This window comes from Pagrus pagrus, assembly GCF_965226575.1.
Source record: "Pagrus pagrus genome assembly, chromosome: 19".
In the NCBI taxonomy this organism is placed as follows: Eukaryota; Metazoa; Chordata; class Actinopteri; order Spariformes; family Sparidae; genus Pagrus; species Pagrus pagrus.
This window is the reverse complement of record NC_140203.1, coordinates 4,851,293-4,878,634: the sequence shown is the minus strand read 5'-3', so window position 1 is coordinate 4,878,634 and position 27,342 is coordinate 4,851,293. Positions and strand designations below refer to the sequence as shown.

The 27,342-nt window shown below is 43.2% G+C and overlaps 1 protein-coding gene across 2 annotated transcripts; it reads left to right on the top strand.

Annotated features, from left to right (window-relative positions):
* Positions 1-2,572: 2,572 nt before the first annotated feature.
* Positions 2,573-26,398, top strand: olfm1b (olfactomedin 1b). Of its 2 annotated transcripts, none has more exons than XM_084382985.1 (6): positions 2,573-3,568; positions 10,995-11,144; positions 11,875-12,030; positions 14,560-14,779; positions 21,117-21,223; positions 24,723-26,398. In XM_084382985.1, the coding sequence occupies exons 1-6, from the start codon at positions 3,503-3,505 to the stop codon at positions 25,395-25,397; spliced, it is 1,374 nt and encodes a 457-aa protein (XP_084239111.1). In that variant the 5' UTR covers positions 2,573-3,502; the 3' UTR covers positions 25,398-26,398. The 2 variants fall into 2 exon arrangements, with proteins under 2 accessions (XP_084239111.1, XP_084239110.1); XM_084382984.1 differs by lacking the exon at positions 2,573-3,568 and adding an exon at positions 8,879-9,603.
* Positions 26,399-27,342: the final 944 nt, after the last annotated feature.

Genomic DNA, 27,342 nt, shown 5'->3' with positions numbered 1-27,342 from the left:
GTTTCAGTAGCATAATATTTGTTTGCCACATAAAGTTACTTTAAAGATCACAAACACATGGCTAACTGATTAATATGAGGAAATCTTATACACTGAACTAGCTCAGATTAGCTTAACTGAACCTGACACAGCATTACAAATGCTTACATGGCATGCATCAGTATTAAGAATCAAAACAGGAACCATTCTGTCGGCTAATGAAGTGCTTGAAGTGCATTTCAAAGACTGTTGTTGTAAAGACAACCACATCAGACCTGAGAGTTGTAACTACCAGCGACAGAGGATTCAAAATAGGAGTTTATTCATTCATTTAGTCTATAATGGAGATGTGAACGCAGATAGAAATGGTGCCAGGTGGTCAGGCTGAGATTTCATGCACAGTGGCAGACAATATTGCAGCAACAGCGAGGCAGTCTTAAACCTGATGCTGTAATTATTCTATAGCCGTTATATTGTGCAATCAACATTTATGTCATAACGATAAGTTAAAGCAAAAGACTTGTCTTTTCACAATGTGAAAGTGCCCTCTTGGGCGATGAAACTGCCGTTTTAGGTGGTCCAACCTGCAAAAAGTGTGATGCAGTGCACTAATGGGTGCCCTGCATGCCTTCTGTGTGCCTCTAAATGTTTAAACAGCTCCCTGGGTGTGTTTATTACAGAGGTGTTGTTGTTATATATATATATATATATATATATATTTTAAAATCTGAAGCACATAAAACAATTTTAATCTCAGCCTTTCTGCTTCATGACTTTCCACATGCAGCTTGTGCCCTTTCCTTTCTTTTTTTGAGACCACCCCTGATAATCACATGGGCTAGCTCTGTGATGAATGATGGTAGGACTGAAGATTTTCTTTGAGATACATGTTTTTATAAACACTTTTCATCTGCAGTAGGATAAAGACAGAAAATATTGGTGGTGATCTGTTGCAGCATTCTTTACATGCGGTAATTCATGAGCCACTTAAAAAGATTAATCATGCAACTGGAAACAATTCCCTTTGTCCTCTGTACAACTTGCAGTTGGTTGTGTTTTCTTACTTTGCAGCATTTCTTTTTTTTTCAAATTGTGAAAAAAATCATCATCTGTTGCCCGACTAGTGAAGATGTTTTCTTAAGTTGCAGTGAAGGCATTGAGCGCCTGTAGGGAAGGATTGCTCCAAGTGGGGCCTGTGAGCCAAAGCTGGCCTGCCATAAGGTTAGTGACATTATTAGGCTACTTATTTTCAAAGTCTGAGCATAGCAGGATGTCAGTCAGTTTGCTTTTGGCTCGTGGCCCACCATTATGCTTCAGTTTTGGCCCTCCATTGGAAAAGGTTTAGGCACCCCTGGCTTAGGGTCACCATTGAGTGCCGCAAGAGTGAGAGCTACAACCGGGAAATAAGTTAGTATTTCTGCACTTCCTGTTCCCTTCTCTCAAAGTAAATGGGTTTTTTTTGTGTTTTTTAAAATTTTTCCTTAAACCTAAATGCCAGAAATCAGGTCTGTGGTCAACACAAGCTTAAGAGATTTTCAGGTTTTGTTCTAGCACATCAAACAGTAATAGTAGTAATCATTAAGTACCCCATGTTTGAATTAAAAGGTGTTTACATGTCCTAAAAATTATTATAACTATTTTTGGCAATAAAACAAAATTCACGTAAAAAATGCAATTAGCTAGAGGACGTTACATTAACACCTGGACACAGCCTTGGAGACAGAGCACAGTTCATTCATATGAAAGCTGCTCGGTGGTGCATAAAGCCAAGATTGCTCAGCTTCCAACTTCAGAGAGACTTACGCCGACCGAGCCAGCTAACTTCCGGTTTAGCGCCTGGCTAACTTGAATAGAGATAAAATGATTTAATCCTGCAGCTCTTCTAGACTTTCCCAAATGCTATTGGACCGAAACTCAAACTATGACAGTCAAACGAGTCATTCAGGGGTTGTGACGCTCCCAAAAAAAATCAACTACCAATTTACAGCCGCTTCTTTCACCATGCCAGCTTATGGAATAAAGTATTTTTGGACGAGTGATATTTACACGTTTTGCTCTATGACATAAAATACACAATTAAATGTACACAATGCAATTATAAAGCGCTTACATGCCTTAAAAACGGCTGTTGCTAACAAGTCCTTTGTTTAACGAGTACACTGTCACAGACATTAAACATCATCACGCTGAACATAGAGACTGATCTACTCACTAGTCCGTCTTAACAGGGAAATTATTGTAACTTTACAAATCAATTTACAGAAAACATGTATAGTAATTAATGTAGCAAGAACATTTTAATCATGCGACTGCAGTGTCCTCTGTTTATAGCCTAACGATAGCTTGTTAGTGTTAGCGATTTAATTTTCGCGTAGGAAGACTAGTGTCTGCCACTTAGATTATTTTTGGCGGTATTTCAAAATCCAATTTAAAAGCGATAGCGATACTAACTTCTTTGTTAGCCTACAAAAATACATCATCTCTACACCACTCTATTTTTTTTCAGCAACTATACAAAATCTTTGTGGAGGGAACCAGGGCAATGCTAACATCCGGGTTAGCCTAGCAACAACATCCACTTCCGGTTAGAAACCTAGCAGTTGATTGACGTTAGCTTGGAGGGCTAATTTACCTATTCGGTAAAAGTGTCATTATTAATGAGATATAAACGCATCAAACGTGCACTTTAGATGAATTAGACGTGTACAGTTTGAAATAACATCGTGGGGAGAAAAAAAAGACAATTAAATTGCGGTAAGCTAACTTGCTCTACCCGGAAGTTAATGTAAACAAACGTTGTGGTCGCTCTTTAAACGTTCCTGCCTACTCATGTAGCAAAAACTATCCGTTTTTATTATCGTGAAAGTGTTTTATTGGATTGTTTTTTTAAATAGCTGTAAGAATGAAGCTGATAGGGTCAACAGAGAGACGACTCTCCCTCCCTGTACGCCTGCCGGTTTAAATCTCCCTCTCTCGGCGATGCAACTTCCGCTTTCAGCACCATGTACAGCGCCGTCACTCTCATTTTTTCATCGAGAGCTTACACGGCAGCTTGAGGCGGGGAGGTAAACTTTTGGCAATATCGGGAGTGAAGGTTTATCGCCGTGCTGTAGCCTACGACAGTGTTTGCGCGTCTTCGCGGCTCCGACGTTCAGCTCAGCCCGTCGCAGCGAGAAATAAAAAGTGCGGCCACGGAGACGAGACCGAAGGGGAGAGGCACCGAAGATAAGGCTCCCCCCTCGATATGAACTGAATATGCACAGAGAGACGAGTCCGTGAAACAGGAGCTCGCTGCCACTGGGTTACTGAGGGGATCACATCGTAGTAGTCCTTTTTTTTTTTTTTTTTTTTTTTTTTTTTAATTATTTGTAAATACAAGACAGAAGAGAAACCGAGCGAGTTGCAACGCGACAAAGAGAGCCGGGGAGGAAGAGAGAGAAAAAAAGGAACTGCTGTGCGGGGGGACGCAAAGGGACTCGATCTGCATGTGAGACCGCTGGTCCTCACACACCGGAGGCAAGAGATGCAGCCTGCGAGCAAGCTCCTGACTCTGATTCTCCTCATCTTCATGGGCACAGAACTCACCCAAGTAGGTTTCCTATTTTTAAACGCCATTTTCCAACCTCCTCCTCCTGTATTATTATGATTATTATTAATAATAGCCTACTAATATTATTATTATGATTTTGAAAAAAAAAGATAATTGGCTTGAGAGATCCGCTGAGAGATTACCCCGGTTACCTCGCATTAAAGAGCCCCGGTGAATTAGCCCCCTCTCACCCCCGCTTAAACAGATTAACGGGTGGGATTACATGATGTGAATACATTGTGCTGCTTGACGGGCGCGGATAGATCCAGCAGAGAGGAGAGGAAGAAGCCCTGCTCAGTGTGGCTGACAACCGACCGGGCCAGATAATAAAGGTGGTGGTGTTAGTGGTGATGGAGGGGAGGAGGGGTGGGGGTGGGGGTGGGGGGGGGATGTATTGCATGATTTGTCAATTTCCTCATTAGCAAATGGTCAGATTAATCAGCCGCGCTGCTGTTTTCCTTAATGCACTGTGATGCCTTGCAGCTCTCTCGTGGAAAGGCCATTGGATGGATGAATTCTTGCTTTTGAAATCACGGGCTCCACAATCAAAACGCAGTGTCTCAAGGAAAAAGGTTGTTTCGAGCATGCTCAATGACCACAGTGTGACTTGCTTGTTGCCTCCTGTGTGTGTGTGTGTGTGTGTGTGTGTGTGTGTGTGTGTGTGTGTGAGGAGAGAGAGAGAGAGAGGAGAGAGGGGTGGTGGTGGTGGTGGTGGTGGTGGTGGGGTAAAGAACATTCAGTCCAACAGTGCCAAAGCCACCCAGCCTCACGAGTGGTAAACAAAATCACCGGTCAATAAAATGCTTGCGTGTGATTCTTTTACTGGAACTAGTAATTACTTCCTGCTCTCCGAGGGCCATTTGCAGCAATACGTATAATAGTTACTGTTGCATTAAACTGTTGACATTATAAATTCCCACAAACACTGGAGAGAGAGACAGAGAGAGAGAGAGGGAGTGAAAGGAGGGGAGAGTTTATTTATTCCCAGGCCCTCCCCGCCACCACTGGAATGAAGAATTTGGTGATTTAATTGGCCTTCCTTGAGTCATATTTCAGGGGGGGCGTCACTGTCGTGCCAATCCAATTGTGGTTGGTAATTGGAGACTGAAAAAAGGAAAAAAGAAAAATCAAACATGCCACTGAGGTACTATCAATAAATTAATCTCTGCTCCCTGTGTATCTGCAATACACTCCACTACGCCGAGTGGCAAACTCAATAAAACGTGCTGGAAGTAGGTTGCTGCTGCAAAAAAAAAACCCTGCTGGCCCTGATAAACCAACGTGTTAGAACAATATTGATGTAATATTGCTTTGGCAGAAATGTGCCGGCGATTGATTTCCGCAAATTTATGAGGAATGTCAGAGTGCTGCGAGCGGGAACGCTTTTTATTCATGGAGCAACAGCTTGGTTTGGACGTTCGCGTGGTATTTGATTTTTACACGCGGCTATTACGATTTTGATCTAATGAATGTGAGACGGGGAAAAATGCTGACACTGGCGAACAATGGGGGGGGGCTATTTGCTGCTGATTGATGGAAGCCATCAGTCAGAGGAGGGAGAGGGGGGAAAAAGGGGGGAGTGTGTTTCATTTTGGGTTTCATGACAGTCGGTTCAGGTCCTGCACGGTGCCGGGTCAGGGCCCAGTGTTACAGTGACAGTCAGTGTCTGTCTCTGACGCCCTGAGAGAGCGCGTGTCATCTGTTTGAAGGTAAGTCGATATTAGTCCACACGCAGCCTTGCCTGTCTGCGCCCCTTCCTTGAGAACAGAAGCAGAAGACACACTGACAAGCCTCTATTTATACTGCCCCTGCTATAGAAACCTACATTTCAACGTAGGATGGCGATGCCTCTGCGCAGCTCGTCTGTTTGAAGCCAGATATAAAAAGTGAGAGGTGTATCTATCTAAAGGTGCTTTTTATTGCCAGATAACTCATGAGAGAGTAAAAAAAAAAAGCCATCCGTGCAGCATGGCCGGCCTTGATCTCCGATGCTCCACAAAACGAGTGCTCTCTTAATGACCACATTAACCACCTTGCTTCAGAAGTGTGGCACAGCCCTCAGACAGCGCGGGGCAGCTTTTCTTAACATCTGGCCGAGGGAGCGGGGAGACACCTGATTAGTGGCACGCTCTCCTCTTCAATTTTTTCACCCCTGTCCCCCCCTCTGCTGAAGGATCTGGCTCCTGCCTGGCGTTAACACGGAGAAGAATAGCAAGCAGGCAGCGGAGGCAGCATCTGGTCCTCACCTAGTGGCTCCCCCATGGCTTCAGGGCCCACATCCTCAAGCATCACAGACACCTGACAGAACAGATGGCACCGCTATTTGCCTCCCCTTTGACACCAGGCAACCTACATACCAAAGCTCAAGAAATTACTGTAAAACACCAGCACGTGGTTCGGTCTTTAGTTTTAAGAATGTAGTGTTTTACATTCACTACTATTTAAATCATCTAATTCACATGCAACAACTAAATCTACTTCCACAGAGGCTTCAGCAGGGGAACAGTTAGGGTTTTTTTTTTGTTATGTATGAAAACCCCCCAAAAAGAAGCGAAAAAAAATCAATTCGGTTTCATGTGAGAAACTGAAGACAGAGTTGAGCTGAATTGCAATATGCGTGGTGTGATTGGCAGCCGGGGGTTGAGGCTATTTATTATTCAGTATGGCTGGTTGAGTGACGAAGCAAGAGGAGAGAGAGAGAGAGTGAGCAGAAGAGGAGTAGGTGGAGCATTATGTAGTTCACTCGCATGCTGGAAATGTGATTTTTCTTTTTTTTTTTGTGCCACTTTATGAGCATTTACTACATTGGATATTGAGGGTGTCAGTGTGGTTCTGCTACGCTATGAACACCTGTTCGCTTTAATGCAACATAGTGCAACAGCCCAGTCAGAAATACGACTTCCATGAAGCGTGTAATGTTTAATTTTCTATGTATTTTGGTAAATTCAGGCTGCTATTTGTCATTGCTTTCATTAAAGGAGAAGAAATTCAAACTCAGAATTGTAACATTTACAATATCAATGAAGTTATAATACAAACTCGGAGATATTTATCTTTTCCATAACTGATAAACAAGCTGTTCTCAGAGGAAAATTAGGTCCCCAGATCACTGTTTGAAGCTAGAAAGGTGGCAGGGTCCGCCACATGTAAACAAAGTTAAACAGTGTGAGACTTTTTAAGGTCAAGTTTGTTTATTCAGTCATGAAAACAAAGAGAGTTTGTTTATTTAGTTTGTTCAGGCGTAAAAACATCAGTCAATGAAGATCTTTCTCTTCTGATTAAAATTTAGATTAAGATGTCTATATTATTATTATTGTGATTGTTATTGTTATTACTCTATTGTGTGATGTGGCTGCTTGTTTATCCCCTCCAGGCAACTTCCCTACATCATAATTTGTGTCCTGTATAATAACTTCAATCACACACCCAGTTTAAAACACTGCAGGCTACATTCTTACAAAAAACAACACATAATCTGATCAAAACCTCTCTTACACAATCTTATTTATACAGAGTTATTACATCGGGCTGGATAACTGATCATTATGCAAGTGTTGCACTTGTTATATTTGCAAATCTGAGCTCTTGTCAGTCACTCCACAACAAAGTGCTGTGGCACTCGTCTAATGAAACATTGTGCTCTTAATTTACACATCCCAACAGGGATCCTTGAAAAATGCTTGAACTGCAGTGAGATATTACTGCATTACTTAAGAATCGCTACCCAACCGAATAGTTACATTTTCAGGGAAAGACATAAAAATGAAAATAAAAGCAACCAGCACTGATCCGGCCTCACGCTGCCCTCCATTCCTGTAACAGCTGGTGATGGAGAACTGATCAAAACTGAGCCAGATGTCTATTTCAGATACAGGATAGTTTATTTTTTAGTTTATTAAAGATGCATTGTTTTGCATCCTAAGGTGCTGGAAAAGCTTGAAAATGCACCTTGAAAATGCTTGAAAGTGCCTAAATTTTCTAAAACACCCTATAAAAAGTCTCTCAGACTGGTTTCTCAGCTAGAATCAGCCATCTTTCATCACCACACCTGTGGATCTCCTCCTGATGCTGGTGTCTTTTTTATCAGACTGACTTTAGATCTTCTGTTTCACCTGTCTTGACACCAAATTGGATCGGACTCCACCTGCGACAGCTTAGAAAACTAACTGCACCCATTAGAAAGCTTCTAAGAGACCGCTGTGTCCACACTGAACTGCACCACATCACATCACATCACGCAAGACTATGGGCCGGACTCTGGGCTGCAGTGCACAGCGGTGAGCCGACCCCTGCCGGTACTTTGGCAGCAATCTGTGGAGCTATCACTCCTGTGAGCTCTCACCTCAAAGGTCACAGAGAAGAGATGAGAGAGACAAGGGAAGAGCTGTAGCAGGAGGGAAGGGGAGAAATATGGAGGGTGAGTGAGTGCAAGCTTCACTCCCCTTCCATCCTTTCAGTTTACCAGAAAAATGCATTATGGAGCACACAGGAATAGCTGTGGACACAGAGCCACTCTTGCTATTCTGGGGGGCCTCATGTATGATGCAGTGCTGCGATTTAGCCCGTAGGCTGCAGCATTAGCCTATACAAGCCTGCTGACGACTGAGAGACGACAAATAATTCATCTGTCCTGAGCTTTGGAGAGACTCTAAACAACAATATGCACCATTTAACTGCACTTTCCCAATGTGCGTGCAGTAGTTTGAGTCTTAATAACCACATTTTCCGTGCGTAAAGATGAGATTTTGTAATGTAAAGCCACTGAAAATCAACGTTGTTTTTTTCTTAAATGCATAAAGTTATCTGTGCATTCGATAAATATATGTTTTTGGATGTTTTATGGTGCATCATTGCATGTTAAGAGCCCTTCCCTTTCTGATTGTAGCAACGCCGAAATCAGCTACACGATGGCGCCAGAGTCCCACGAATCAAACGCGCTCATCCTCACTCTGAGCGCGCAAAGCACTCCAGCAACCTCTCCATAAAGAAACGCACTCCCGAGTCCTGAAGCCCTGCGCTCCTCACTGAAATGCGACACTCTGCGGGACTGTGTTCATTCACTGTCACATATGTGGGGCTGTGCGGTCACACATCGCACCGGCTGTTAAAGTTTTTAAATAAAAAAAAAATGAAAGGCCAGCTTTACCATGCGTGATCCTCTCTGACCGAGAGCCTCGTGGAGGGAGGAAGTAATAAAAAAAAAAGAAATGTCACTGTCCGCTATAAATAATCCCTCAGCAGCGTCAGTGTCGGCCGACCTCAGCCGCACTGCTCATTGTCATTCCCCCCGGGGACGCAGCCCGTGTCGGGCAGCTTTGGGCGAATCAGGCGCGATCCCAGATATCACCATGAACGGACCCAAACCTGGCTGACATCATTGCGTCTGGCGATATAGATAGATCCGTAGTACCTCCTCCTTCCCTCCTCTCATCCATTTGGAGCAGCCTTTATGTGTGTGTGCGTGTATGCGTGTGTGCAGTCAGTGGCACTTAATCACAGAGCGCACCAAGGCAGGAGGCGGACCGTCGGGCGTGAACGAAATAGTAACGGTGAACCGGAGAGGCAGCAGTGTGCGGGACAAGGAGCTATCCAGAGGACGCATCCAGCAGCCGCTCTCGGTTGTTGCTCCCCCTCATTTTTTTTTAAGTGGATCAAGTGTTGCCGTTTTTACCTCCTCGGTCGTCTGCTCTCGCGTCCGGACTCGTTCGCCGCCGCCACTTCGATTTGGAGATGTCCAAAAAAAGAGCATCCGATCCGGAGTCCCGGGTGAAGCAGCAAGCAGCCGCGCTGGGCACCATGACTCGCCTGCCTTGTTTCTCCCCGGAGTCTGTAGAATGAAGACGGCTTTTTGAAGTGAAGAGTCCCAAAAAGCGAAGCGCTAAAAGATGTCGGTGCCTTTGCTGAAGATCGGCGTCGTGCTCAGCACCATGGCGATGATCACCAACTGGATGTCGCAGACCCTCCCCTCTCTGGTCGGGCTCAATACCACCAAGCTCACGGCGGCACAGGGAGGGTATCCAGATCGGAGCACCGGAGTAAGTGCGCAAGTTTCGCAAAAATTCCTGCGCCTTTTTTTTTTTTTTTTTAACTCCCCTTCCTCCTTCCCTCCTGAATGAATGAATCAACCGCTGCAATTAGATTACAATCAGTCACAGGCAATATGCGCGCCTCTGAGTTAATGAATTAGAGGAGAAATCCTGTGTTGCGCTTTGCAAGGCGCATGAAAAAGTGGGGGAAAAAAAGATTTGGAGAGGCATCGTAGGCATCTTCCCCCTGCGTCTGATGTTGCTCCAGCTGCCACTGGGGCTGCTGCCTCTGTCGATATGAGCATCCTGCACTAAGTGGAAAGTTATTGGTCGCCCCTTTTCTTCTGGTATCGACACAAATGAGAGATCCGCGGTGCAAAAATTAGCCGATTGACACCAACAAATATCAGGGCAGTGTTATTTTTCCCTCTCCTTGCCCCCTTTCTCTGAATCAGCGGGAGTCCCTCATTCCTTCCTTTCACCGTGTGTGTGTCTGTGTGAATGAGCGAGAGGCGCTCAAAGCCAAGATGCTGTTATAGAGTCAAGATGAAGCGTTTCTTTGTTTCTCTGGCAGGCTGCTGGCAGATTCGGAGCTGTCTCGGTGCCAGGATCACATTGCGAGCGCTCTTGTCAAGTGGATGTTTGCTCTGGAATTTAGAACAATGGATGCTGAAGGCAGATAAATGGAGAAATAGTAAAAGAAAGAAAGAAAAAATGAAAAAGGAACGACTGATATTTACGCCTCACCGTGCTGTGTTTATTCCTTGATTCTGGGGAATATGCAGGCGTTGTTTTCGCAGGTCCTCTGAGGTTTTATCTGATCATTTTTGTCAGTGATGTGTGATAGTAATGAACGAGCAGCACAGAGGAACGCTGAGGTGTCAAGGCAGCTGCTCAATAGTGATTTTTCTTTGTCCTGCTGTCAGCACATCCTTTGGTAGAAAGCAGCTGACTGACAGTAGCTGTGATCGCTCCTTTTTTGGGGGTTTTCGGAAAGTCACTCCTCACTAATTGAATAAATCAGCAGTGATTTTTTTTTTTTTTTTTTTTACAACAGCAGGTTGGAAACTGGAGTTTTCTCTCTCTCTTCCACCTCTTTCTTACGTCATACACGTCATTGCTTTACGCACCCAACCCACTGAATAATGGGAGTAGCTCCAGCTGCCTCCATTGGCTGCATCTTCTCTTTGTGTGGCCGTAAGATATTCTGTATGATGGCGCAAAACGGGTGGAGCTTGGCGGTTTGTAGCGGTACAGCTTTTGCACAGAACATGCACAGTACACGTCACGAGCGTCCTCCTGTTTTTTGCTGTTTTACCTTCTCCTCCAGCATCACTGCTCACCTGCCCCCCCCCCCCCTCCTTTTTTTCTCTCCCCATCCACTCCTCTTTTGTCCTCAGGTGTTGCCAGCAAACCCAGAGGAATCGTGGCAGGTGTACAGTTCAGCCCAGGATAGTGAGGGGAGGTGTGTCTGCACCGTGGTGGCGCCCCAGCAGTCCATGTGTTCACGGGACGCCCGCACCAAACAACTGAGGCAGCTGTTGGAGAAGGTAAACGCCGCTTAACTCCTCAGCAACACACGACTCTGACAATCGATTGCCATGTCACGCCCGCAGTGACCTCCTTCACTCCTTTTACTTACAGAGGCGAAGACACACACACAGGCCTACCCATGTTTATGTTCTTCCAATCACCTCTTTGCCTGTAGGACAAGAATAGGAATCATGCTCTAATGAGCTCCCTGGAAACCAGAAAGGCATCCTGGGAGGCAGCTATACACTCCCTCTCTGCTTCTGTTGTACTGCACATACCCAAAGAAACACATTTAATGATGCAACCCGGCTCAATAACTATACACTGGTCACAAAAGGAATATTAAAACAATTCTGTGATATGATATTTTTAATCTAAAGATGGAGAAAGTCGCCAGGTGATGCAGAGTAGCTCACTGATTCACATATATCGGAAAAGACAACACAGATATCAACGGAGCTCTAATGAATACAGAGAATACGTGCCAGGTTTATGGAGTTAGAGAGCATGACGGTCTTGTAGAAAACAAATGTCTTAACAGTATGCATTCTACACTTCCACCATGTGTCGGAGGCCCCTGACTAGTTGGCCTGATGTCAGAGTTTGTGAATCACTGCACGAAGTAAGCCAAAGCAACATATTGAAAATCTGTTGCGTTTTTCTCACTCGTCGCTCTAATTAGACCATTGGAAATGTGAGATGTGGTTCGTTCCTCAGTCCCAATGTGTCCATATGTCACATGTTCAGGTCCAGAACATGACCCAGTCCATCCAGGTGCTGGACCAGCGAACCCAGAGGGACCTGCAGTACGTGGAGAAGATGGAGGTGCAGCTCCGTGGCCTGGAGACCAAGTTCAGGCAGGTGGAGGAGAACCACAAGCAGAACATCGCCAAGCAATACAAGGTACGGAGCCACCGACTCGACTGCCATTCTGTCACAGCTGCTCTGTAGCCCATCGTACACGGCCTTGCCCATTTTGTGTTTGTGTGTTCCCACTGTAGAGATGTGTTTGCCTAAAAAAACCATGCCACATAGCCAGAAACCCACAATGCATGCAGAATCAGAGAGCTTTAATGATTGGATACATAAACTGTAGGAATTCATATCCTTATTTCACACCAACTCACTTCTAATAAACCTTTGTTAGTATCCTAAATCAACTTTATGAGACTTAATAAAACACTGTTGTTCATCAGAATGAGCACGTAATGGTGATGTTGTTTTAAAAATTAAGATATTAGCACATGAGACCCACAGCTGTGATCCAATCTGATGGGAGAGAGAGAAAAGACACAGAATAATAAAAGTTCTTTTGAATCGATATTCTGCAGGAAGTGGAGGGTATCATTTGAAATGTTCAGAAAAGTGCTTACATGCCAGACTTCACAACTACTTTCACTACTTTTTCTAATCTCTATACATCTTTTTTCCATCTAACAAGGGCTGTAAATAACAAATACTAACTAATTAACCAATCAATATGCAGATTATTGTCTCAGTTTATCGCTTAATTGTCAGAAACTAGTGAAAGACCGTAAAAACCATATAAAGTTTTGAAAGGGTCTATTTTAATCCATACCATGTTTTCCGAAAAAAAAGTGAAGTATTTTAGTTCCCTAAACCCAAGTATTTAAGTTCCCTAAAGTGAAGTATTTAAGTTCCCTGCATTTATGTTTTTGTTGCTTAAAGCTAATTATTAAGTTCCCTAAACTGAAGTATTTTAGTTCCCTAAGCATTTGTTTTTGTTGCCTAAACCTTCACATTTTAGTTCCCTAAACCTTTGTATATTAGTTCCCTAAACTTTTGTATCATAGTTCCCTAAACCTTTGTATTTTAGTATCTTAAACCTAAGTATGTTTGTTCCCTAAACCTAACAGCAACAGAAAACCCACAACAATAGGGAAATAATAAGAGATCTTATATTTTAAACAATTTTACTTAACCAAATCATGTATTTTGTTGTCTCAACCCAAGTCTTTTAGGTCCCTAAATCTAAGTCTTTTAGTTCCCTAAACCTAACCAAACAGCAACAGATAACTGTAAATAAACAGGAAACAATAAGTGATGAGTGTGAGTCCTACACCTCACCTACTCAGCCATGGCAGCAGCTCTTGTCGCTTTTTTTGTAACATGAAATGTTGCTGCAACATTTATTATGATGCTCCAGGACCACACCAGCACAACCACATCACCACGAGACATTCGATGCCACCTTTTAGTAGTTGCTGTAACTCTGTGCTACAGACACAGTTCATATTGGACCAAAGAAGTATTTAGGTTTGGTGCTCAGCCCTGTTTTACAATTACTCACACAAACTCAGTTCTTCCTTTTACCTGCATTCTTACCTGCAGCAGCTTCAGTGTTTGCATCATCTCACTTTCGCAACACATCTGTGTGCTCCTGTCACCTGTGCATGCTCGCAGTAACCCCACGCATCCAACGCTGCATCCAGTGCATGCGTGCAAATTTTCTGTCTTGTCATGTCTCAAGTGCATATATATATATACTAAGTGTGTGTGTGCGTTTGTTTGTGTGTCTGTTAGATAGGCTAGCAAGCTCCAGCCCCTGTCAACAGTTTGTCGTTTTCTTGCTTGCAGGGCTAACTTTAAGACATGTAAAGAGAGCCACAGGGAAGAAGAGGCAGGTCAATTCCAGATTCCCCTGAGCTGGGCCACAGTACTGAGAGCATTTGGGCGTCAAACAGTTAATTTTACCTTTAGCACCATTAAGACTAAGAAACCCCACCCTTCTCCCAAACCAACCCACCACTGATCTCTTCCTGCATGTTACTGCTGTCAAAGTTTTCCATCTAAAAGCTTTTTTCAGACGTAAATACATTAATTATTATTATTATTATTATTATTATTACTATTATTATTATTATTACTATTATATTAATTGCTGTTATTCATTTTATTTTCCTTTGGCTTTTGTCTATGCATATTTGGTTACTCAACAAATCTATACGTAAAACTATAGACGTAAAAATTCGAGACACTTTGTTGTGTGTGACATGTAAAAGCATGTAACCCTTAATACGATGTTGCATTTTAAACGATGATGACCAATAAAGAGCTTTCCCAATTGTTGTCGGTGTACCGAGGGCTTGCTTTTTAACGGCTGGTCACTGCCGGGTGGACGGAGCCACCTGCTCTGCTCGTCCGGCGGGTGGAGAATATTGCTCCGGGTTTGTTTGCTCAGACACACACCTGCACGGACAAAAAAAAAAAAAAAATAACACACAGCTGTTCACACACAAACACTGAACATGGACACAAGCAGGGGGGTCTTCGTGTCAGTGAAGAGGCAGGCTAGAGTCAGAGTAGTCAGGTTCAGACAGGTGTTTTTTTTTTAAAATTTCTTTTTCTTTTATGGACAGTCTCCTTTTTGTCGCGCATGACACTCAACCGAGCTTATTCTAATCCTTTCAGGCCATAAAAGCGAAAATGGAGGAGCTTAGACCGTTGATACCAGTGTTGGAGGAGTACAAGGCCGATGCCAAATTGGTATTGCAGTTTAAGGAGGAGGTCCAGAATCTGACGTCAGTTCTAAGCGAACTTCAGGAGGAGATGGGGGCCTATGACTACGAGGAGCTCCACAACAGAGTGTCAAATCTTGAGGAGAGACTCCGAGCATGCATGCAAAAATTAGGTAGGCACAGAAAGTTGTTGGCACACACTCTGCTGCAAACACGTGCATGCACAAACACCCAGTATGTTGTGACTGACCAGAGGAGAGATGTTCAGGCATATTCACATGATTCAGAACATCACAGGAACATCATGTGCGGCTGTGACACTCGACCAGTCCTATGCACATCACACAAGTCTTATAACACACCCCATGGTTTCTATTTTAAACATGCTCGCCCTCTAACAGACTTTGTCATTTGTATAATGTTGTGCAGATAAACTGATATCGAGGGCTGTGCATGCACTCATAGAGCTGGAGTTACATCCTGGTGATTTCTATATCTCCTGCACTTTTTCCCGCAAAAATGCAAAGCGCTAGACTAAAAACTATTGGTCGATGGACAGAAAAAGATCATTCATCAATCAAAGCTGAACATTTTCTGGTTTCCAGCCCCTCACGTTTGAGGATGCACGGCTCGAAAGTTGAATGAAGTCGAGGTTTATTGGAAAAACAATTTGATGACTTTTTTTTTTCACTTTTTTCAAGATAAATCAATAATGTAAATAGTCATTAACGGCAGTCCTTCAATAGCACCTTTTAAACACAAGTGCTGAAAACATTGATCGAGTGACAGAAAATCAATTTTACAAATCGATTAAAGTCATTTGTCGGCCTCAAAGCCAAACGCTTTCTGGGTCCCAGCCCGGCAAATTTGGGAATGTGCTGCTTCTCTCTGTTATACTTCTTTTGTAAATTTAATCATTTTGGGTTTTGGACTGTCTATCGGACAAAACAAAGTTTTATCAAAAACAAACTGATTTTTTTTTAACAAAAACCAAGAGATTTTATCTAATAAATCACCGCTCAGAACATGAATTGATAATGAAAGTAATCATTCGTGGCAGTCCTACAAGGCCCGTCTTCTATCCAAGGCACTAACACTGAAACCGTTGGTCGACTGACAGAAAATCGATTTACAAAATCTATTAAAGTGATTTATCAGCCAGAGAAAAAGCAAAATGATTTTCTGAGTCCCAGCCTCTCAAATTTGAGAATGTGCTGCTTGTCTCTGTTTTGTATCAGCGTACATTGAATACTTTTTGAGTTTGGGCTGTTAATCGGACAAGAAACAGTCATTCATCAATCCAAAAGCCGAACATTTTCTGGGTTCAAGCACACTCAAATTTAAAGGATATGATTTTAAAAGAGTTCATCAAGATCAAGATCATTTTACAGAATTAATCATTAATCAAACTATGAGTTGATGATGAAAAATACCGTTAGCAGGGGACTAGTGCTGAAACTGTTGGACGATTGACAGAAAATCTGATGTATAAATCAGTTAAAGTCATTTACCGATCAACGAGACAAATGTTTTCTGGCTTCCAGCCCCTCAAACTTGAGGATATGGTGCTTTTCTCTATTTTATATCATTGTAAAGTGAATATTTTGGGGTGTTTATCGCACAAAACTATTTAAAGACCTTTTTCAGTGTTTTATGAGATTGTACTGTACAAAAAACTACCAAGAGATTAATAGATGCTAAAAATAATCACTGGCAGCAGCCCAGCAAGGCCCGACTATGGCACAAATTTGTTTTTGAATGAGTCTATGGTAGCTTCCTGTGATGTAATGATTGGGATGTTTACATACATAATTAGGTGATTTACATGGTTTAAACTCACACTGATGGATATCATACAGAGAGAGAGAGCTTACAGACAGCGTCTTCAGCTTGCAAGTTCCCACCACAGCCTTATCTTTGCTTTTGCCTCCGTCTCTTCACACCTCTGTCACAGCCCACAGCGCTAATAGATGCACACCCACACCACAGTGACTAAGATGCAAGAGCAGAGACACTTACAGGCCCCGCATCACGGGTATATTGTGTCCCTGTTTGAAATTATTCACAGTGCAAGATGACAAGAGGAAAAAGCTTTTGGTCACAATGGCCACTGTTCTTTTTGGAGAGCCAGTCGAGACACAGCGACGGGGTTTAAATTGCAAAAAGAAACCGATCAAAATGCACAAACGCACCCGATCTCAGCTCCCCAGTTACTTCTCCTGTCATTATTTCCCTTTGTTTGTGCACACACGGTTCATTTGTTTACTGGACACCTCTGCTCTCACCACCTACCGGACTGGAGCGGGGAGGCCTGTCTGTGTTTTCACTCTCAGTTCAGTGCACACGGCGCTCCTCACATCCGCGGGTCTGATAGCAGAGCGGGGGGAACCGCGGGAGGCGCTCCAGTGTGTGTGTGCGAGATCAGACGAGATAAAGCCGAGGTCACCCAGCGAGGGACTGGCTCGGGCAGAACAGAGGGTGGCGACTCCTTTCATCTTCACACGATTGCTGAGGCACTCATGCACAGCGCAGCACCAACACACTCCAGAAACACTCCCGATATTGAGATTAAACTCGCGAAGGTCACTTGCCAAATTTGCATCGGCAGATCAACAACAGGGGGGGTGGAAAGAGAGAAAAATAGAGAGGGCAGGAAAAATGTGAGTATTGAGTAATAGACAGAGCGACGAGGGGAATTGATAGAAGGTGGTAAGAGGGAAGGAGAGGGAGTGATAAAGTGAAGGCGAGCAGGGAAAGTGAAAGAGAGTAACTAGGGTCCCCGCAGAGCTGTCCTTCAAGCTGTTTTGTGCCGGAGAGACTAACAGCCCGGCGGCTGCTGGGACACAATGGCCATCGATCAAGGGGACATGCCAGCTTGCTGGGCAATAATCAAATAAATAAATCACCCTGTGTCGTGCCCCAGCAACGTGCAGGCACAAGGAGCTGCAGGCAAATCCGGCCCCTACACACCGAAACACTGATGAATGGAGCAGGAAAGTCATACCAGCACATAAAACCCCCTCTGCTGCCTGCTCTGCAGATGTTGTTCTCACCTTGCATTTCATCTGCAGAGTAGAGTTACGAGGCATAATGTTCTAGTCAGGTTCACATACCACAGGATCAATATTTTACTCCATACAAACAACCTTAACATATCTCTGTTGTTCCCTCTCTGCCATCCTTATTAAAGAATAAATGGTTTAAAGGATAAAGTCACCCAAAAATGAAAATTCTGTCATTTTCTACTCACCCCAATGCCGATAAAAAGCCGGGTGAGGTTATTTACACCTTTGACACACTTCAAGATGGGCACAGTGACGATATCAACTTTAAAAAAGGGAATAAATAATGTGTTTTCAAATCAATTTAGGATCTCGGTCCTTCCGGAGACTTTGAGATTGCAGAGATCTGGGAACAGTGAGCTAAAAAGACTTGACCTGAGCAGACCAGGGGTGCCTTAACTTTTTCCCTTGGAAGGCCAATACTGAAACTTGATAGCTGACCACAGGCCAAAGGCAAACACCTGCTATCTCTATTGTTGTTAGATGAAAATGCTACCAGGATACCCAGTTCCCTTAGGGTCAGGGGTTAGGGTTAGGAACAGTCCACCCAAAAATGAAAATTCAGTCATTATGTACTCAACCTCGTGCTGATGGAAAGTCAGGTGAAGTTTCGTAGTCCACAAAACTTTTCTGAGGCTTCACAGCAAAACAACGTTGCAGCATTCTCCTAAACAACTGAAGTAGATGGGGACGTGTAATGTTCATGTTCGCTGTAGCCACTGAGGTCGTAGCGTTAGCACGCAACCCGTCTGAACTAAAATTATAACATAATAAATTAGATCAACTCCCTGGATCTACTTTGCACAGCTGCAGCAAGTGTAAAAGGTCACTCAGTTTTTTCTGTGACTAGAGCTGCAACAGTCAGTCAATTAATCGATTAGCTGATCAGAAGAAAATTCATTAGTGACAAATATTTGCCAGGTTCAGCTTTTCAGATGTGAGGTTTTTGTGCTTTTAATTGTCATAATCCAGGTCTCTGGAAGCCCAAAGATACCAAATTGATTTGAAAAGATGTTATTTAAGCTAACATCGAGTACATCGAGTACATTGAGTAAGCTGAATATGTCTGGGACAAAATGAGACATTTGAAGATGTCATAAATCCATCTATTAATTGGAAAAAGTTACTTAGAGTCCTACGATCAACAGTCCAGAAGTGCAAGCGTCTAGTTTAATCCGGTTTACGGACCATGACAACATTACTGCAGCATTCCCGGATCTAACTAATTACTTAAGTGAGTACAATGCCATCAAAACCAATACAAACTGATAGCCAAAACTACCAAAACAAGATACATGATGAAACTCCTGAGGAAGAGGAGGAGGAATATTTATTTTTAATGTTCATTCTATATCCAAATCCTCCCATTCCAGGGTAAAGGCTGATGGTATTTTTTTTGTTATATCAGCTCCAGTTCCCATTAGGTTTTTCCATTTGCTCTGCCCTCTGCTTCGGCCTGGGCAAAATTCAGGCCAGAAGGGGATTAGACCCTGTGTGCATCTCCAGAATGCAGATCCATCAGCGGGCTCCCCAGCAGCCTGCAGTAGTAGTGTCATCTAAAGATAGAGGCGTGATTAGAGAAAAGAAATAAATAAATGAGTGGCCAGTGTATTACTGTGCTCTTTAATCCCACTGTGGGTTACGTAAGGGACTCAACCCCCACTGGCAATAGTAGAAGCTGCTCATGTGACCATGTGTTTGTCTCTCAGCCGCCGCTGAGGTGTGATGCCCACACACACTCACAGGCACGACATATGTTGGACATGAACACATAAGCAAACCCACAGTTTTTATTATGTAAGTGGGAGAGATTTTACCAGATGAGACGATGGAGACTACAAAAAAAGAAGATATTTCACAATAATGAAGGGCAAGAGGGGTTAATGGAGACATTATGCTCATTTTCAGGTTCATAATTCTATTTTGGTTTACTACAAGAGAAGGTTTACATGCTCAAACCGCTGCAGCACTGTAGTCTCCCTCTGTCTGAGCTCCTCTCTTTAAGGCCCGCCTCCTGAATACACACTCACCTCTGATTGGTCAGCTCACACATGCCTGAGCCAGCACCGTTAACAACAACAGAGCAGCTGTGCCAAATCAATTCTTACATGCCAAATTAGCCGCAAGGCATAAATTATGCAAATGTGTGACTCCGTGATGTAGTGTGATGTCATGAAGTCACGGAATTAAAGGCGGGACGACTGACGAGGCGTTTCGGGAGCAGTGTTTTCTGTGGGAGAGAGCAGCTTCTGTCGGTGCGAACTTTGACCTTTTTAACTTTCAAGATCTTTTACGTGAAAACACTTAAAGGGTAACTCCACCAATTTGACACCTTTCAAGTGTGTTTCCAGGTCCTGGCGAGAACTGAGTGGTTTAGTTGCATTGTGGGTAATGTAGGCAATGGAGGAAGAATGAATAGAATAAATAACGCAATATATCTGGTTCTGCTGTGTCGATTTTGATCCTTTGTTTTGAAAAAAAACTGTACATCATGAGTCCAACACTGCTGCAGGAGTGCAACCTGCAACTGAGTGACATCACTGGAGGCAGTTCATCAGATTACATGCAGCTTCCTCCTGAGCCACAAAAGGCTTTATACTACTGTTTTCACATTTTGCAGTAGTGTTCCCCAAAACCTGTAAACAGACTTAAAAATGGTGGAGTCACCCTTTACGGAAAGGAAGAAAAACTATAAAGCATTATAGGCCTCCTTGATAAAGAAAGAGGGATGATGAGTGTGCTGCGCTGTGAGGACTTAATGGATGCAACAATTCACTGAGAAAGATGCTAATGAAAACTTAAAATGAGCCATCGTCACAGTCACACTCTTTAAATTAGCATTTCAGAGCGACTCATTAGATTCCTGAGATAAAATTAACTCATCAAAATCATCTAATTAACCTTTGTGTCGCTGAAACATCCCCTGAAAAACGGCCACTGTCTCAATGAATGGATGCGATGTTGAGTAAGTATTGTTATTGGGTAAAATCGCATCTCTCATTTCTGCCTTGTGCTCATTAGAAAGGATACATTACTCCGACCAGCACTCAGTCACGAGGGCCACGGAGCCCAGTGATACTTTTGTCAAATCCGCAGCAACACCTCAATCAACACTAATTAACACTGCAGCAGCTTACAAGCAGCACACAAGAGCAGAATACACAGAGGCTCTCCCTCTCCTATTTCCCTCGCCCTCTCACTTTCTCACACATTTCTCACACAGAGTAAAACAGGCATTAGCATGTGCGAACGGAATAATAATAAGCGCCTCCTGCACAGCACATCCTGCAAAGAGAGAGGCAGAGGTGTAGCAACAAGCTGGACATCAACTCCCTCATCCTTCAGGCATTTGGATTTGAAGTAAATGGAAGTCATAGATTTTGAGTTGGCCTGAGTACCCTGCTGGGCGTTGTTCTAGATGTTCCCAATCTCGCTCCTTTCCTTCCAGCATGCGGCAAACTGACGGGCATCAGCGATCCCATCACCATCAAGACGTCCGGATCCAGGTTCGGCTCCTGGATGACTGACCCTCTGGCGCCTGAAGGAGATACACGGGTATGTACTCACGGTCACACAGTGTGGGAATCATCTCCTGATTTGATGTTGAATAGTATGGCTGGGTGTGTTTTTTTACCCTCGTAAGGGAGTTTATATCTTCATGCGTGCCTGTTTGTTTCCTGGTTGGTTGGTTTATCAGATGGAGTACACAAAAACTACACAACAGGTTTTAACAAAACTTGGGTAGAGGAAGGGTTTCGGCCCAGAATAGACCACATTAACTTTTGTCGCTGTTTAGGATAAAGGGACTTATCCAGGATTTTTTTTTGACATGGCGAGATAGGGCGTTTTTGACATTTTTTGTGAAATTCAGAGTCAGGCGTATTTACATGGCTGGTATCTGATTGGGTACAAAAGGGGACTTTGGGTCTTGGCTGATGTATCCCCCCCTTCTGAGTGCGATTTTGATTTATTTCTATAAACAGATATCTGCATATGAATGCAGAATCTGTAGGCAAGGGACATTTCCTTCCTTCGAAAGATGTAGTGCACCAAAGAGGAAGCCTTTCCCCAGATATCCATTATGCGGATATCCGTTGGCCCAGCCGGTCCTCATCAGAAAAAACAATCATATAAGTCACTTTGAAGGCAGCTTATTACGACCCATATTGGCGGCGACCTGTAGTAATTGTTTTGGCAGCAAAAGAGGAAGTCAGGTGAAGTAATATAAAGATTATCCAAGTCTGCATAGGGAGGAGGTCGGAGATGGATGGTTCGGTTCAACAAGCACAGGCCTCTAATCCAGGAGGCCACTGTGTCCAGTGTGTAACTAAAAGTCAACAGTGAGTTATATTAACTTATCATAGTAAAGTGATGTAACATACTGAAGTTGTGTACATAACAAAGGTATATTCATAACTTGAGTTACAGAAGTAAAGTACTTATTTTACCCAAAATAAAGCTAACCAAGTAGTTTCCTTGCCTAAACTTAATGACACCGTGATGGTAAGACGAAGGTCCAGATCTCATGTTGCTGGTGGTGTTGTGTTGTGTTGTGTTGTGAACGGTAATATATGTTGTTCTGGGAGTCACTCGCAATCAACCTGTTCAGTCATTTAGGTATGAGGATGTGCTGGTTGGCCACACCGAATGGCTTTGGTTTCCATCTCCTAATTTGACCCTGCTTGTGCTGCGTGCTCAAATGAAAGCAATGGATCTGATTTTTTAAGCTCAGCACTGTCAGTGTTGTCTTACACACTTTGATCATTGTTATATTTGCAAAAAAAGAAAATCAAAATACATTTTTTCCACTGTCCATGACACACATAAAATGCAGACATAGCAGGATTTTAAGGCTGAAATGAATAGTTAATCAAAAGAAAACAAAAGTTCAAGCACAAATGCACCTGTTTCACCTTCTCCTTGTACATTTTCTCTGATTTCTTCTACAGTTTTATAACAAACTGAATATGATTGGATATTAAACTGTTGATCAAACAACACAAGCAATCTGATCAGCTGTCATCATCATCACGATGATTGGTAGTTTAATCCTTAATGAAAATAATTGTCAGCTGCAGCCCAACAATATTTGATACGCACACATTGGGGGATAAAATTAATACAAGCACACTGGCTGTAAACTTTTAACGCTGATGCATCTGAAGATATACAACACAACTGTGAAGCAATAATCGTCCTTGATCATAGGTGAAGGTCAACTCCTGCTGTGAAATTTAATAACCGTCTGTGTTAATTGGTCCGTCCTTTTATCAGATGATTGCATCGGATTTCCCTTTTGCGGAGAGGGGCTTCTGTTGGCTCAATAAACGGGTCTGCTTTCATTACTAAAACACATTAAAATGAAAGGACGGAGATAAATCTATATGGTTTGAAAGGCGGAAGCTGCCCGGCGGATAAGCAAGATAGGACACTTGAAATGAAGAAAGTTTATTTGTCTGGTAAGCATGAAGATCGTCTGTGTGCACCGGATTTACAAGACACTTTTTATAAGAGGCAGAACTTTCAATGTCACACCGGAGGAAAAGGGATAAAAAACTTGAGAGGAAGCAGCAGCGTGCTGTAACAGAAGCTGTGCAAACTTGCAGTTTGCCTCCTGAAGGCTAATTGTCCTGACAACAGAGGCGGTGTAATGTGTGTATTTTAAAAGACCCTCAGCAGCAAGGGTGAAGCGTACTGCTGACTAAGATTACATTTAGCATACCGTAAAGGCTACTTTTTTTGTAGAAACTAATACATTTTGAACAGAACACATGAAAGATGTGCTGCGTTATCAAAGGGCAGAAAAAGAAGAATGAGTGTAATTGACAGGAGCAGACAGGTCTGCTCCGTTTTCTTTTCATCTTTCGGTTTCCTTACGTTGTGTTTTTTTTCCGAAGTCCCGGAGACATGCTTCCTTGATACGAATCATTTTTTAAGTCAATCACAGCAGCACATGGAAGCAGGTAGGGGAAGGGCTTCAGGTGTCTCAGTCCCACTGAGAGTAAGGAAGTGTTTGAGCTTCTAGCAGATCCGGAATAAGAGCTCTCTGCCCGGCTCCGCGGGGGCCAGCAGGAAGCAGGGCCGAAGTAGCAGAGACAGGCCTTTTATCTGGAATGATGGGCATCATCCCTGCGGGGCCCGGCTCATGCCACCCCGCGGCTGTCATCCTGAGTGTTTGTATTCAGAAGCTGCCGGATCTCGGCTTCGTCTGGTCCTGGAGGAAGTCTCAGTGCGAACTTAATTGGGATGCCTGTTGACGTTGTGATGTGATTTATTCTGTGTGTGATCTGCATCGAAGATTCTGTTGCTTCAGTCACGCTGACAAATGATGATGGGGTTTTTTTTTCTGGCCATAGAGTCGTTATGTTTTTGGGTTTTCCATCCGTTCTTGTGATCGCGATATCTCAAGAACAATTTGAGGGAATTTATTTGGCACAAATGTCCACTTAACCTTTGACCACCAAAATCTAGTCAGTTAATTCTGATGTTTAAGGTCGCTGTGACTTCATGTCATCCCATTCTCGTGATCACCATATTTCAGGAACGCCTTGAGGGAATATTTTCAAAATTGGCACAAACATCCACTTAAACTCAAGGTTGAACTGATTAGAATTTGGTGGTCAATGGTCAAGGTCACTTTCCCGCTTTTTGTACTTTAAGAGCCGATTTGTTTGTCCAGGGGCATGAGAGCCACTGCAGAGCCACATCATTCAGTCACGGTCTCCAATATCCTGTTATTACTAGGAGCAACTATGGTGGACATCATCGAGTGTTGGTCCTGGCTTTGCATGCCTACATTGGCATCCAAATGCAACTGGTCCTCGGATCACTGTTGCTTAGATTTGGCGTCCATAGTGGAAAACATTTGTTTATTCTCCTGTGGATAACAGGATACACCTGTGGACTCATTATCAATACCATTATTCAACCTCATAGCTCAGGAACAGCAACCTGACTGGTGCACAGAGACAGACAACCAAAAGGCTGTAATTATAGTCCAGTGCTGCTGTGTTTGATCCTAATTCTTCTTTCTCCCTCTTGTCATGATCTTCAGGTCTGGTACATGGATGGCTACCACAACAACCGCTTCGTGCGGGAGTACAGGTCGATGCAGGACTTCATGACGTCGGACAACTTCACGTCCCACCGGCTGCCCCACCCGTGGTCAGGAACTGGTCAGGTTGTCTACAACGGCTCGATCTACTTCAACAAATTCCAGAGCCACGTCATCATCAAGTTCGACTTCCGCACCTCTTCAATCAGCAAGTCCCGGCAGCTCGACTACGCCGGCTTCAATAACGCGTATCACTACGCCTGGGGTGGCCATTCCGACATCGACCTGATGGTGGACGAGGGAGGCCTGTGGGCCGTCTACGCCACCAACCAGAACGCCGGGAATATTGTCCTCAGCAAGCTGAACCCCAACACGCTGCAGATCGTCAAGAGCTGGACCACCAACCATCCCAAAAGGAGTGCCGGCGAGTCTTTTATGATCTGCGGCACGCTCTACGTCACCAACGGCTACTCAGGAGGCACCAAGGTCTACTACGCCTACTCCACCAACTCCTCTACTTACGAGTACATCGACATTGCCTTCCAGAATAAGTACTCGCATATCTCCATGCTGGACTACAACCCGCGTGACCGAGCTCTCTATGCCTGGAACAATGGCCACCAGGTCCTCTACAACGTCACACTGTTCCACGTGATCCGCTCCGAAGAACTGTAACTGCTGGAAAACGGATTACATACATAAATACATATTGTCTGTGTAGAGATCTCCCTATATACAAAAATATATCTGCGAAAGAAAAAGACTCTATGGCAAGACCATTCTATTTATAATATGAAATAACTTCTACTGAGAGACTGCATCAACCGTGAATGCAACGTGGATTGAATGTGCATAAACATGAGACTGAAAAAAAAATACCAAAATTGAAGGGTTTCATTCCAAAATGTGATATATTTGTTACAGAAAAAAAGCTTTATTTAAAAGTTCATATCACACTATCACAGATGATTGTTAGACAAACAGAACTGTTTTGTAAATAAAAGTCTAAATACGACTTCTGACTTTAATAGTTACCCATAGTAGACTTTATTTTGATAGCTACCATCGTTTCGTTCGAGGTATTTTGTTTTGGAATGAAACTCTTTAATTGTTTGCCGCATAGAAAAATGATTGTAAAAGTAGACTAATATATAAGATTTAAAAGAATAAGAACAGATGCCAAAAAAAAAAAAGAAAAAAGTCACGCCTTTTTTTTATATAATGGAATATCAACCTAAGCTCATCCCTGTGGCTCCGGTTCTTCTGCAGAAATCCTCCCAGCTGAACTTTTCTTTTGGTCAACGGGGGTCCCGGAAAAAAAGACGAAGACTGTTGGTAATAAACTGTCGGACCCCCAGGTCCCATGGACAGACGGGAAGGTGGGAGGTCAGTCTACTCGGAAGACTTGATAGCCTAATGGGTGCAGTGAGGTCTGTCATTTTTATCAAGTACAGTAGCAAATCAAAAGTCTGTAGAGAAACAGCAAACAACAATAAGAACATCCACTAAAAGACCTGAAGGCACTGACTGTTGACAGCGCTGTTGTTTGAGATGATTTTCCTGTGTTAGTGACTACGTGTGAAAAAGGCTTTCTTTGCATGAGTGTTTTCTATCACTCCGGTCTGCTCTTCTGAATGTCTTTTGCTGTATGATACTATTAAAAAAAAAATAGATGGGAGGGAGGGAGGGAGGGAGGGAGGGTGTGGTAGAAAACCTTTGGGATTCGAGGATTTACAAATTCTACTTTTTTTCCTGCTTCTTTGTATTTAGTTTCTTGTTTTGTTTATTTGTACTTCTTTGCAATCATTTTATTTTTCAAATGTTCTTGTATCACTGTAACTGTTGGCACCGGTTTTGCCTCTCTGTATTTGTTTATTTGGACTGTGTGGGAGGAATCTATCGAGCTCACATCTCTCTCTAAAGAAAAAAAAAAAAAATTAATAATAACAGAATGTACCAAGTATTGTATCCTGGGAACCTGGTCCTCTTATCTGCGATTCACATCATGCGCCTGTAGTAGGGAGAGTTTTCTTTTAGAGGATAATCCTGTCTCATGTTTCCCCCCACTGCTAGTGAAGGATAATGCTGTTTAAATGTATACCCTCGCAGAGGACAAAAGCTTTTCACTCTTTTTGCGCTTTGCTGGACATGTGTTGTATCTGAGATGAGATAGTTAATGATTCGTGTCAATAAAACAGAGAAATCTGAGGCTCGGATTGTTGCCTTGAAAAAAGAAAAGCTGCAAGCTGCCGTGTGACGGCACACTTAGTGCACGACTGAACTAATGCTCTTATTTTCTGCCTTTTGGGTCATCCTTCGTTAAGATTGCACGGAGGGGACACTCCGTTCTTTTGCCGAGTTGTAGCGGAGTATTTAGCATGCACAGACCCTGTCGCCTTTCGGCTTAAAACGAGGCTGTGTACCTTTTTTAATGAAGAAATTCTCTCACGGATGAAAAGTTAAACTCATACGGGGGTTCCCACGAGTAGGGATGCAACAATTATAGATTTTGAGTGTAATCCAAGGAAAAATCCCTCCCTCATGATTACACTGCATTCATTTATTTCACAACACTATGAATGTATAAAACCACATGAGGATTTTTAGTTAGAGGTTTTAT

What these genes read in the sequence shown, in the direction of transcription:
- olfm1b (XM_084382984.1), top strand. Translation starts at nt 9,454, where the DNA reads ATGTCGGTGCCTTTGCTGAAGATCGGCGTCGTGCTCAGCACCATGGCG. An exon ending in TGAGGCAGCTGTTGGAGAAG is followed by an intron (nt 11,145 to 11,874) that starts GTAAACGCCGCT and finishes TCACATGTTCAG; the next exon opens with GTCCAGAACATGACCCAGTC. An exon ending in CGCCTGAAGGAGATACACGG is followed by an intron (nt 21,224 to 24,722) that starts GTATGTACTCAC and finishes CATGATCTTCAG; the next exon opens with GTCTGGTACATGGATGGCTA.